Source organism: Pelobates fuscus, chromosome 13 (genome assembly GCF_036172605.1).
Source record: "Pelobates fuscus isolate aPelFus1 chromosome 13, aPelFus1.pri, whole genome shotgun sequence".
Classification (NCBI taxonomy): Eukaryota; Metazoa; Chordata; class Amphibia; order Anura; family Pelobatidae; genus Pelobates; species Pelobates fuscus.
In genome coordinates this window covers 53,692,064-53,704,771 of record NC_086329.1, presented here as the reverse complement: position 1 = coordinate 53,704,771, position 12,708 = coordinate 53,692,064, and the positions used below count along the sequence as shown (strand labels likewise).

General features: G+C 44.9%; 1 protein-coding gene across 1 annotated transcript in view; it reads right to left on the bottom strand.

The window, feature by feature from the left end:
* Positions 1–12,708, bottom strand: part of LOC134582999 (cholesterol 24-hydroxylase-like) — a 90,149-nt gene that overhangs the window by 14,848 nt on the left and 62,593 nt on the right. The window contains exons 9-10 of the mRNA XM_063439736.1: positions 7,252–7,314; positions 139–211 (exon numbers count right to left, since the gene is read on the bottom strand). Coding sequence (XP_063295806.1) covers positions 139–211; positions 7,252–7,314 — 136 coding nt within the window. The remainder of the gene's footprint in view (positions 1–138; positions 212–7,251; positions 7,315–12,708) is intronic.

Sequence of the window (12,708 nt, the reverse complement as noted above, 5' to 3'; positions counted from 1 at the left end):
TATCATACCTGAATCTTGAATGTTTAAGTAAGAACAGTCAATTGTTATATACCTTTTAACAGTTTTTATAATTTTTAAGACTTTTTTTCAAACTTTTCAAGCAATTCTCTCATCTTGGGAGAGTTTGTAGAGACTCACTTTTCCAGTATCTCTGGATTCCGGGCCAGTTCCATAACTGCAAATGATAACTGATTGGCTGTGGTTTCTTGGCCTAAAAAATAATACTTAATTTGTAAAAGCAGTTTTTGTGACAATACATTTATTTACAATTACATAGGAATTATCAAGGTTCCTGGGGACAGGCAACTTGTGAACAAAAAGTTGTCAAGAATGTCGCTATCAAATCAATGCTACTCTTCCTTGGAAAGGACAGCTTTGATTTGCAAGAAACATGTAAGTTCCTTTAATACACAATGTGGCCTCCCAGCATGCACTTATCTGCAGTGAAGGAGTCTCCTGAGAACATCTAATTACTGTAATGACTGCAGGATGTGGGTCAGATTACTCTAATCGTTAAATGCTCATCAGGACGTACATCATAACCTACGCACTGCCTTACTTACTGGCTGTTATCAAATATGGCTTGTAGAGTTGGTATGAAATTGGGATGAGAATAACTGCTTTAGAGGATGGGGAAGGGGGCGGGGGGTGTGGGCCAGTAGGGATTGACATCCATCGGGTAGAGGAAAACCCCAAAACAGACCAGGGAATAGAAGTGGATCAGCTGCTATCACTGGTATAATTTGGTATGAAATAAAGCAGAGGGTAATACTGCCATGCCCATTCCACCATCATAGGGGGCTGGGCTGTTTGGGTCCTAGTTCACCGTTAAACTATTCAAAAATAGTTTAACACCGATATGTGGATAAGGCCTGGGTACTTCAAGCACCAAAATCACTCTAATGTGATAAAGTGACTATGATGCCTACAAATGTCCATTTAAAATGAATTAACATTCTAAAGACAATTAAAAATGTGATGTAATATTATAATATTGACATATTTAAAATCCCATTTGCTCCAATATCCATATAAATTTTGATATTATCCCAGTGGAGGAACTACCAGAGTCCTGGAGTTCCACCTGTCAAGTGGGACCCACCCAAGCATGAAAGCAGCAAGCAGGTCATGCACAGATAATTCACTCATTTGCTGCTGCACTGCATAGAGTTAGGGCCAGTCTCTTCCAACTTCCCCCAGTGAAAAATGCAGTGACCACTACTCACCACTACACACAAACACACCCCTGCATTCACACACAAGCACTCCAGATAAACACACCCTATGCATTCATACACTAACACAATATAAAAACCTTGCATTCAAACACCAACACACACCTTCTGCATTTAAAAGCCAACACAATCACTCAAACAGACCCTCTGCATTTACACATAAGCATTATATACAAAATACACAAATATTCAATACAAAATACACAAATATTCACACATATATACAAAAACAAGCCTACTTTCACAGACATTGCATACAAATAGAACCCTGCAAATATGGGTAATTAGTCAATCCACAGCTGGTAAATAATCATGGGATTTGTACTGCAGCTAAACATCTTCCTATTGGCCACCTCTGCTCTATAGTTTAGGGTGGCCTTAAGAGAGTCTTGCACCAGAGCCCCGAGTTCTCTAGTTACGTCTCTGTGTCAAGTTGTCTGTCACGATTCCGGGAACCAAACACGCTAACACACACACACCGAAAAGGTGCAGTACCGGACCTTAGAGTGGCCGGGCTAAGCACACAAAGAATAGTCAGGAGACAAGCCGAGTAAGGGGAACCAGAAGACAGAATAACGAGAAACAAGCCGAGGTCAAAGGGTAAGATAAAGTCACAAAGTCAGATAAACAAGCCAGAGAGTACGTAACCAGAAACACAAGTTCAGTAGCTGTACTAGCAAGCAATTCCACAACAGGGCAGAGAAGAACAGGAAAGGTAAGTATATAAATCATTAGGTTAATTCTGATTGGCTAATTTCCAATCAGAATTAACAATCACACGTTGGAGATATCTAGACCTCCCACTGTGATTGAGGCACTGTGCCTTTAACTCCGGGTCAGGTGGCTGACCCCGGCGTTTAGTAAAATGGGCGGTCTCCCAGCATGCAGCGTCATGCATGCTGCCGCTGGGGGACTTGGAGGAAGACACGGGCGGCATCCGTGGCTGGGAGGATGCTGCCCGCCGAGCGCACGCCAGGGAGGGGACCGTGGACGGCTGGAGGGTGAGTGCCGCGAGCGGACTGCAGCCTCCCCTCGCAGCCGCCCGCGGGTTCCTGACATTACCCTCCCCTCGAAGACTGCCCGGAGGGCGGGAAGCAGAAGGCTTCAAAGGAAACCGGGCATGAAAGGAGCGGACCAAAGAGCAAATCAGAGCTCGAAACCCAAGACCGCTCCTCAGGGCCGTAACCCTTCCAATCCACCAGATATTGCAGCCGACCCCTAGAAACACGAGAGTCGAGAAGGGCAGCCACTTCGTACACGTCACTAGAGACAGTGCGAGGGGACACGGGCCGTCCGAGGGGACGAGAGAACCGGTTACACAGCAAGGGCTTCAAAAGCGAGACGTGAAACGTGTTCGGAATACGCATGGAAGGAGGCAAGTCCAGGGAGTAGGAAACGGGGTTAATCCTACGTAACACCTTGTAGGGACCAAGAAATCTGGGAGCAAACTTAATCGAGGGAACCCTGAGACGGAGGTTCCTGGAGGACAACCATCACCCGGAGCAAAAGAAGTGGCCGCACCCCTACGGCGATCAGCAAACTTCTTCTGAGCAGCTGCTGAACGAGACAGCGCAATATGGACCTGATCCCACATCTTCCGCAAAGAGGCGAGGTGCTGGTCCAAGGCGGGCATTCCCTTGTCGGAGAACGCACCGGGAAGGACAGAAGGCCGAAACCCATAAGCAACCTCAAAAGGACTTAAGCCAGTAGACGAATGAGACACTGTATTCCTGGCAAATTCAGACCACGGAAGGAGGCGAGATCAGTCGTCCTGGTGCGCATTAGTGGAGCAGTGCAAATACATTTCCACAGACTGATTAGCACGTTCGGCTGCACCATTAGATTGTGGATGATAGGAGGAAGTGAACGATAAGGAGACCCCCATCTGAGCACAAAAGCCCCTCCAAAACCGAGAGACAAATTGAGGGCCCCTGTCAGATACGATATCCTGAGGTACCCCATGCAAGCGGAACACTTCCTTGGCAAACACCTGAGCAAGCTGAATCGCAGAAGGCAGTTTCTTAAGCGGAAAAAAGTGTGCCATTTTAGAGAACATCCTTCCATCAGAAGGAGGAAGGGCTACAATAAAATCCATGGATAAGTGGGTCCATGGTTTCAACTTTTTTCTGTCATTTACTTTAACGTATAGTTTACCAACAGGCGTCTCAGGGGGTGCTTGGGTTTGGTATGTCTTAATATTATCAAGGCAAGGAGACGAAACAACCAAACGGGTAGCAGCTATTATCTGAGACGCAGGTACAATAGGTTCAGGAGTCGGGTTAACAAATTCTAAAGGTTCATATTCTCGATAGATAGCGTCAGCCTTGGCATTACAGCAACCAGGTCTATAGGCAATAATGTATTGGAAGCGCGAAAGGAATAGAGACCATCTAGCCTGCCGGGCGGACAACCTTCTAGCATCAGCTATATAGGAGAGGTTCTTATGATCTGTTATAACCATAATTTTGTGTCTGGAACCCTCTAATAAGTACCTCCATTCCTTAAAAGCTAACACAATAGCCAATAGTTCCCTGTAATAGTTCCCATCGTAATTATTTTCTGGATCATCCAACAGGGATGGAGGGGTTCGTCATAAGATAACCAATGTGACAGTATTGCTCCCACACCCGATTCAGAAGCGTCTACTTCCATAACAAAGGGAAGAGAAGGATTTGGGTGGTGTAGCACTGGAGCAGAGGCAAATGCCTTCTTGAGAGTTTCGAAGGCCTTAAGGGCTTCAGGAGTCCAAACCCTACGGTGTAGACCTTTTTTAGTCAGCTTCGTTATAGGGGAGATAAGTGGTGAAAAGTTTTTTATAAATTTCCTATAATAGTTACCAAATCCTATAAAACGCTGGATAGCCTTCAGTCCTTGGGGAAGTGGCCAGGACCGTATGGCTTCCAACTTAGCAGGATCCATACTGAAACCCTGTTCAGAAATTATATATCCTAGGAATTGCACAGAGGTCTGATCGAACAAACATTTTTCTAACTTACAATAAAGTCCGTTCTGTAATAACCTTTTTTTTTTTTTTTTTTATTCTTTATTTTGTTCGTGCAGGGATAAGACATGCAATTTGCACTGCCACAATAGCTGGTGCAGATCGATTGGCATTCACATATGTTTACATGGCATCAGGAACATTGCACTTTTGTAAAAAAGCGTATACTTCCTAACCACCTAGAAGGAACAGTCGCTTTGCCCACCGATTGATAGCGTGGTTTAGGGAAAGGTAGGGGTAGAGGTCATGCTAAAACATCGCTTTATAGAATTGAGTCGATGACAAATGGCTTTGTGCTTAGAGCGTTGAAACAAAGAAAAGAGAAAACAGAACAAGTTTGATAAACAAAAGTTAATACACGAGATGGTAGCAGTATTTAAACCAATGGCATGCTTAATAACATGGATTAAACGTATTAGATGCGCCAAGAATTCACACCTAAGTTGCTTTTGTTTAGATAGATATAACAGGCGTGGTCTAGGCTTGGAATATGTGTATAAAACTTTTATGTCTGTGCCAAATACGCTTAGCTAAGTAGTTACTATATGTTCAGACGATTAGTAAGTTACAGCTTATATTAAACATCGTTAGGTGTAAATTTCTTCGCACTGCTTTAAATTAACCACCAGGGGGCAGCGAGTCCCTAAACTTGCTGGATAATGCATATATTCAGGCTTAGACAGTTGTATATGATTTCCCTGCGGTGATAAATTTGACTGTATTACAAGCATAAATTATATTAAAAAGTCAATGCAAAGCTGAAGTATATACAGTACTCTGCAGGATTTTCAGTCTTCATGGTTAGCAGCCGCTTAGTTACTTCTGCAGCTGCACTAGGTCGGCTGGCGTTTCGGCCATTTCCAGGTCGCTTGTGTTTCCCGTTGGTTGCTAGAGTGCTTCGGTACTTGCTGGCCATGGGTGTGTTCGCTTTTATGCTTCTACCAGCTTCAGCCTTGAGGGAGCCTGCGTGCTGTGCTCGCTCTGTGTGAGCAGAGTGAGAGTCCAGGTAAGTCCCCCTTGGTCTGCCGGTAACACAGGGAGTTGTAGCTTCTGCTTAGGTAGATGGGAGCTCTTTCTCCGGTTTGTGATGGGCGCGGCGGCCATTTTGGATTTTGTCATGCGGTCCTTATTTAATCCTTTCGCCGCTCGGATGGTAAAAGCGGTCACTGCCTCTCCGGTGGGGTCCGGGATAACCCCCCGGCCCACGGGGGGGGGGGGGACAGGGCCCTCAGTAGGCGCGCGAGATGACCCGCCGGACCAAGCACGGGAGATTGTCCGTTTCTCCCGCCAGAGCCTCACAGCAGGTCTCAATCCCATCCGCCCAGTAGTCTGCTCTGCCGGCAGGACGGGGGCTGATATTGGCACCGTGAGTGATATTTTGTGTCCTCTTCGTCTTCATGTGGCCACTGATCGCCAATCTCAAGGATAAAAAGGTAATAGTTGCCTGATTGTGGTAGTTTCATAGAGGAGCCGAGGTGCCCCACGTCCTTCCCGCTCGGTGGTCAGGCCCCGCCCCCTTTAATAACCTTTTAAGCACCATCAAACCATGATTATGATGTGACTTAAAATCAGGAGAATATACAAGTATGTCGTCAAGGTACACCACGGCACAGACATGCAATAGATCCCTAAGGACATCATTTATGAGGTCCTGAAACACAGCAGGAGCATTACACAGTCCAAAAGGCATGACCAGATATTCGTAATGCCCACTACGCGTATTGAACGCTGTCTTCCATTCGTCATTCTCCTTTATACGGACAAGGTTATAAGCCCCCCTGAGGTCTAATTTAATGAAGTACTTAGAACCTTTAACACGATCAAACAACTCAGTGATGAGGGGGATAGGGTAGGCGTTTTTAATCATATATTGTTCAGACCACTGTAGTCTATTACTAAATGGATATCAATTTGTTTGAGGAAACCACAACATAATGACGGATCACCACTATAACGCTGTGGTGGTGTCATATGCACTATATGAGCAGGAGCGGGTACTGGCTCGGGAACAGGATCTGGCATTGTAGCAACTGCTTCTTGGACACCAGGCTGCAAGTGAGCGGTACGAACCAGTATGGTGTGTAAAGCCTGAGCAAATTGATCCATACGGTGGTCAAAACCATCCATTCTAGCTTCCTGATTAACCAATAAGTGTGAAATGTCAGCAGGTTACATTTTGGCCCTGTTGTAATGTCACGATTCCGGGAACCAAACACGCTAACATACACACAGAAAAGGTGCAGTACCGGACCTTAGAGTGGCCGGGCTGAGCCCTCAAAGAATAGTCAGGAGACAAGCCGAGTAAGGGGAACCAGAATACAGAATAACGAGAAACAAGCCGAGGTCAAAGTGTAGGACAAAATCACAAAGTCAGATAAACAAGCCAGAGAGTACGTAACCAGAAACACAAGTTCAGTAGCAGTACTAGCAAGCAAAGACCACAACAGGGCAGAGAGGAACAGGAAAGGTAAGTATATAAATCATTAGATTAATTCTGATTGGCTAATTTCCAATCAGAATTAACAATCACACGTGGGAGATATCTAGACCTCCCACTGTGATTGAGGCACTGTGCCTTTAACGCCGGGTCAGGTGGCTGACCCCGGCGTTTAGTAAAATGGGCGGTCTCCCAGCGTGCAGCGTCATGCATGCTGCCGCTGGGGGACGTAGAGGAAGACGCGGGCGGCATCCGTGGCTGGGAGGATGCCGCCCGCCAAGCGCACGCCAGGGAGGGGACCGCGGACGGCTGGAGGGTGAGTGCGGACTGCAGCCTTCCCTCGCAGCCGCCCGCGGGATCCTGACATTGTCTACAAGAGATAATAAATGGATGCAATCTATTTGCAGATGTCCAGATTTGGTCCCTTTCCGTCTCCCACAATAGCTTCAACATTAAGTTTTCTTTGTAACATTCGGATGGACATTCCGAGAGGATAATAAGATATGTTTATATCTTTATCGCTCTTTTGTTGTCAGCTATGCATGAATCTTAAAGCCACAAAATATCTCTTTACATACCTGCAATAAAAAATGTGATGAAATTGTCGATTAATATCTCTGGATCAAATTCTTCTTCCAGAGCTGTGAAGTAATGGGAAAAAAGAAACAGATGATTTAATCACACTCTGTAGAAGACAAGTTGGCAAATGAATCAATAAAATAAACATAAACAGGACGCCTTAAAAATAACAATCACTGAAACACCTCAGAGAGGATATTTTTACAATACATAGGATGGCCAATACAAAGGTTTCACAGCACTTTTAAAGTTAGAGCGCACGAGAGGCCACATGCACTTTTTAATGTTTACTATAGAGGATGTTGAAATCTGAAGCAAACTTTTCATGTTTTATTTTAACTAACCTGACTAATTAATTTGTCTTTTTGGCTGAGATGTTAGTTATATATTTTATTAGTTTTTTTTTTTAATGTTTTATCTTTATTTTTGCAGTGCATTGCATTCAAAGATTCAACATCTGACTTGAGTAGGATACACAGAGGTGAGGATGCAGGTTATACGTATCAATAGGGCACCATTTATTTTCTTTTAAGCAAGTCAACATTGAACTAGGGACAACAGAAATATATATGACTGCTATATAATCAAAAACAGGACTATCTGGTTGTCAATTATCCCCTGGGGCTGTTACTTAAATGACCACTCCACACTTGCAAAAAGAAAAACAACAATATTTGTATGTATGTATTCATTGGGAGTATAGTCTTAACGAGTTTACAAACGCTGTAGTTCTTATGACTGCAGCAGGTGTAAGCCCTCCCCCTTTTTTCCGGAAGAGACTTTCAGTATCTTCACAGGGAAAATAACCAGAGACTTCACAATGAGAAGCCTCTGACTTAGTCCCCACGTGCACACGTGTGTGTCAGCTCACATGCTTGCACATTTGGAGCTGAGTAGCTGATCTCAGGTCTGTGAGGAAGGGAAAGGCTGAGGAGAGCTAATGGAAGTAGGAAGGAATCCTCCCTGGCTGTTTGATTGACAGACAGAAGGAAGATCCCTAGTTAATTTATAAAAGTGCTGATGTATCATGGAAATCAGCACTTTTATAAACTGGGGTCAAACTATGGTACTCCTCACCCATAAAGCACTTCAGCAACCTAAAGTGCTTTTGGCGTAGGGTGTGGTCTTTTAAATATGCACGAGGTGATGTCTCAAATATATCAATATTAAACAAGATATATAACAGCATATACAATTATAAAAACATGAACAAACAGGTTAAATCTATCGGATGCATAGAATGAAGGAACAAAATGGGCAAGGTGTTTGTACCATAGGGTTTCCCCTCTAAAGAGAGTTTGGGGGCTGGGAATCATGCATCAAAAAAAATCAGGAATATTAGCTATTAGTGTTGTCGCGAACCCGAAATTTTCGGTTCACGAACGGCGAACGCGAACTTCCGCAAATGTTCGCGAACCGGCGAACCGCGCGAACCGCCATTGACAACAGGGACTCTTTCTGGCCACAAAAGTGATGGAAAAGTTGTTTCAAGGGGACTAACACCTGGACTGTGGCATGCCGGAGGGGGATCCATGGCAAAACTCTCATGGAAAATTGCACAGTTGATGCAGAGTCTGCTTTTAATCCATAAAGGGCAGAAATCACCTAACATTGACACCTGTCCTCAAAGCCCAACCCTGATACACACTGACACAGAGCAGAATAGAGACTGTTCCCCGTCCTCAGAGACCATGATACACACTGACACAGAGCAGAATAGAGACTGTTCCCCCTACATAGGGTCACTTGGCAGATATGGATTGACACCTGTCCTCAAAACCCCTGAATACACACTGACACAGAGCAGAATAGAGACTGTTCCCTGTCCACAGAGATCATGATACACACTGACACAGAGCAGAATAGAGACTGTTCACCGTCCACAGAGACCATGATACACACTGACACAGAGCAGAATAGAGACTGTCCCCCCTACATAGGGTCACTTGGCAGGTATGGATTGACACCTGTCCTCAAAGCCCCTGATACACACTGACACAGAGCAGAATAGGGACTGTTCCTCCTACATAGGGTCACTTGGCAGATATGGATTGACACCTATCCTAATGATCCCTGATACACACTGACACAGAGCAGAATAGAGACTGTTCCCCCTACATAGGGTCACTTGGCAGATATGGATTGACACCTGTCCTCAAAACCCCTGATACACACGGACACAGAGCAGAATAGAGACTGTTCCCTGTCCACAGAGACCATGATACACACTGACACAGAGCAGAATAGAGACTGTTCACCGTCCACAGAGACCATGATACACACTGACACAGAGCAGAATAGGGACTGTTCCCCCTACATAGGGTCACTTGGCAGATATGGATTGACACCTGTCCTCAAAACCCCTGATACACACTGACACAGAGCAGAATAGAGACTGTTCCCTGTCCACAGAGACCATGATACACACTGACACAGAGCAGAATAGAGACTGTTCACCGTCCACAGAGACCATGATACACACTGACACAGAGCAGAATAGAGACTGTCCCCCCTACATAGGGTCACTTGGCAGGTATGGATTGACACCTGTCCTCAAAGCCCCTGATACACACTGACACAGAGCAGAATAGGGACTGTTCCTCCTACAAAGGGTCACTTGGCAGATATGGATTGACACCTATCCTAATGATCCCTGATACACACTGACACAGAGCAGAATAGAGACTGTTCCCCCTGCATAGGGTCACTTGGCAGATATGGATTGACACCTGTCCTCAAAACCCCTGATACACACTGACACAGAGCAGAATAGAGACTGTTCCCTGTCCACAGAGACCATGATACACACTGACACAGAGCAGAATAGAGACTGTTCACCGTCCACAGAGACCATGATACACACTGACACAGAGCAGAATAGGGACTGTTCCCCCTACATAGGGTCACTTGGTTGATATGGATTGACACCTGTCCTCAAAACCCCTGATACACACTGACACAGAGCAGAATAGAGACTGTTCCCTGTCCACAGAGACCATGATACACACTGACACAGAGCAGAATAGAGACTGTTCACCGTCCACAGAGACCATGATACACACTGACACAGAGCAGAATAGGGACTGTCCCCCCTACATAGGGTCACTTGGCAGATATGGATTGACACCTGTCCTCAAAACCCCTGATACACACTGACACAGAGCAGAATAGAGACTGTTCCCCCTACATAGGGTCACTTGGCAGATATGGATTGACACCTGTCCTCAAAACCCCTGATACACACTGACACAGAGCAGAATAGAGACTGTTCCCTGTCCACAGAGACCATGATACACACTGACACAGAGCAGAATAGAGACTGTTAACCGTCCACAGAGACCATGATACACACTGACACAGAGCAGAATAGAGACTGTTCACCGTCCACAGAGACCATGATACACACTGACACAGAGCAGAATAGAGACTGTCCCCCCTACATAGGGTCACTTGGCAGGTATGGATTGACACCTGTCCTCAAAGCCCCTTATACACATTGACACAGAGCAGAATAGGGACTGTTACCCCTACATAGGGTCACTTGGCAGGTATGGATTGACACCTGTCCTCAAAGCCCATGATACACACTGGAGGGAGCTACTGTCCTCCCCAACCCCTGCGCGGTGGGTGGGGGCCATAAATCACAATGGGGGGACCTACTGTCCTCCCCCCTCGGCCCCCACCCCTGCGCGGTGGGTGGGGGCCATAAATCACCCCACAGTGTTTGGTTCTAATGAGTGCAACGTAAATGGCTGCACAGGAGCTGGCCAACTGGAGAATTCAAAAGAGAAAACATGCACTGGAACTAATCGAGAAAGAGGAAAGACAGCCATACCAGATTCAGATGACAAAGATGACACACAAGGGGTTAATTGAAATTGATACCGTGCCCGATCAGAACTTGACCCTAGAGGATCTGTCTGATTCTGTGTGGCAGCCTCAGGATTCTCAGCAGGATTGCATCTCAGAGAAAAGGGACACAACATCCCAACACAAGAGCCACCTTTTAGATTAGGACTGCCTTATATGCAAAGGGCTGATAAACCCCCCAGGTGATGCTGACTTAAGCCAATGGGTAATTACCAAGAAACCATGAATATGCTCCAAAATTTGAGCAATGGCCTTCAGTTCCCAGGAGAATTCTCTGTAATTATAGGAGAGAGTCAGGGTGATAATATTATGCCACCTCTCCATGTGCCAAATACTGTTCCAGCAGGTCTCCCATATCCATCTTTTCCATTGTATCCAGAAGCAGCCTACCCTGGCTGGCATGGTATGTTGCCCCTTACTCATGCAGTAAATCCATTGTCCATTGACCCAGCCAATCTCTTCTCTTACCCGCTTTCACAAATAATACCACCTAACTTCTTATCTGATCAACATTTTACTGCAGGACCTCAACCTTTTGCATAAATGTTGTAGTTTTGTTATATTTAAGTTTTTTTTTTTTTTTTTAACTGTTATGCTTTAGCGAAATATTGAAAAAAATACATGTAATGTGCTGAACATCAATGCTGAAATTTTAATTTGTCTCAGTAAGTTGAAAGCCATACTTTCTATGGGAGTTTCAAATGTTCAATAAATGTTTTCTGAAGAAAGCATAACTGTCTGTTTTTAGCAAGCAACAACCCCATATTAAGCTGTTTATTCACTGAACATCTATTTGTACTGAATTGAAAACTGAATGACAAAATGTAGGCAGAAAACGAATGATTTGAATATATTCTTCAAATACCAGAATTTTTTAATTTGTTTTTTAGTTCACTACTATTCTGTGTTTAGTAATGTATAAGTGTGCCAGATGTGACAAGTTTACATAGGTTAATTATAGCCACTGTTATATCTGGGCTACAAATACATGCATTTTGGCAAACACCTCAAAGCCCATGTAAGCTTTGTGTTGTTGAATTTCAGTGATTTCTTTTCTGTTGCATGTGTACAGTTGTACGGTAAAATGGGTAAAGCATGGGATATGTTTTTACATTTGTATACTAAAAATGTTAATATACGTTGGAAAAAACAAAAAACAAAAAAAAAGGACGCATGAGCCTACAGGCATTGCGCATGAGCGTCCAGTAACGTGGCAAAAAAATTCCCAGCTCCCCAGAGGCTGTCCTAGCACCCCGGTCATACAAATATTCATTAACAGCTTTTTCTTGTTGGAGCAGGCGGTCGAACATTAGGAGTGTTGAATTCCAACGTGTAGGGCTGTCGCAAATCAAGCGCCTCACTGGCATGTTGTTTCGCCGCTGGATATCGGCAAAGTGAGCCATGGCCGTGTAGGAACGCCTGAAATGGCCACACACCTTCCTGGCCTGCTTCAGGACGTCCTGTAAGCCTGTGTACTTATGCACAAAGCGTTGTACGATCAGATTACACACATGTGCCATGCACGGCACATGTGTCAACTTGCCAAACTTCAATGCCGCTATCAAATTTTTTCCGCTGTCACACAC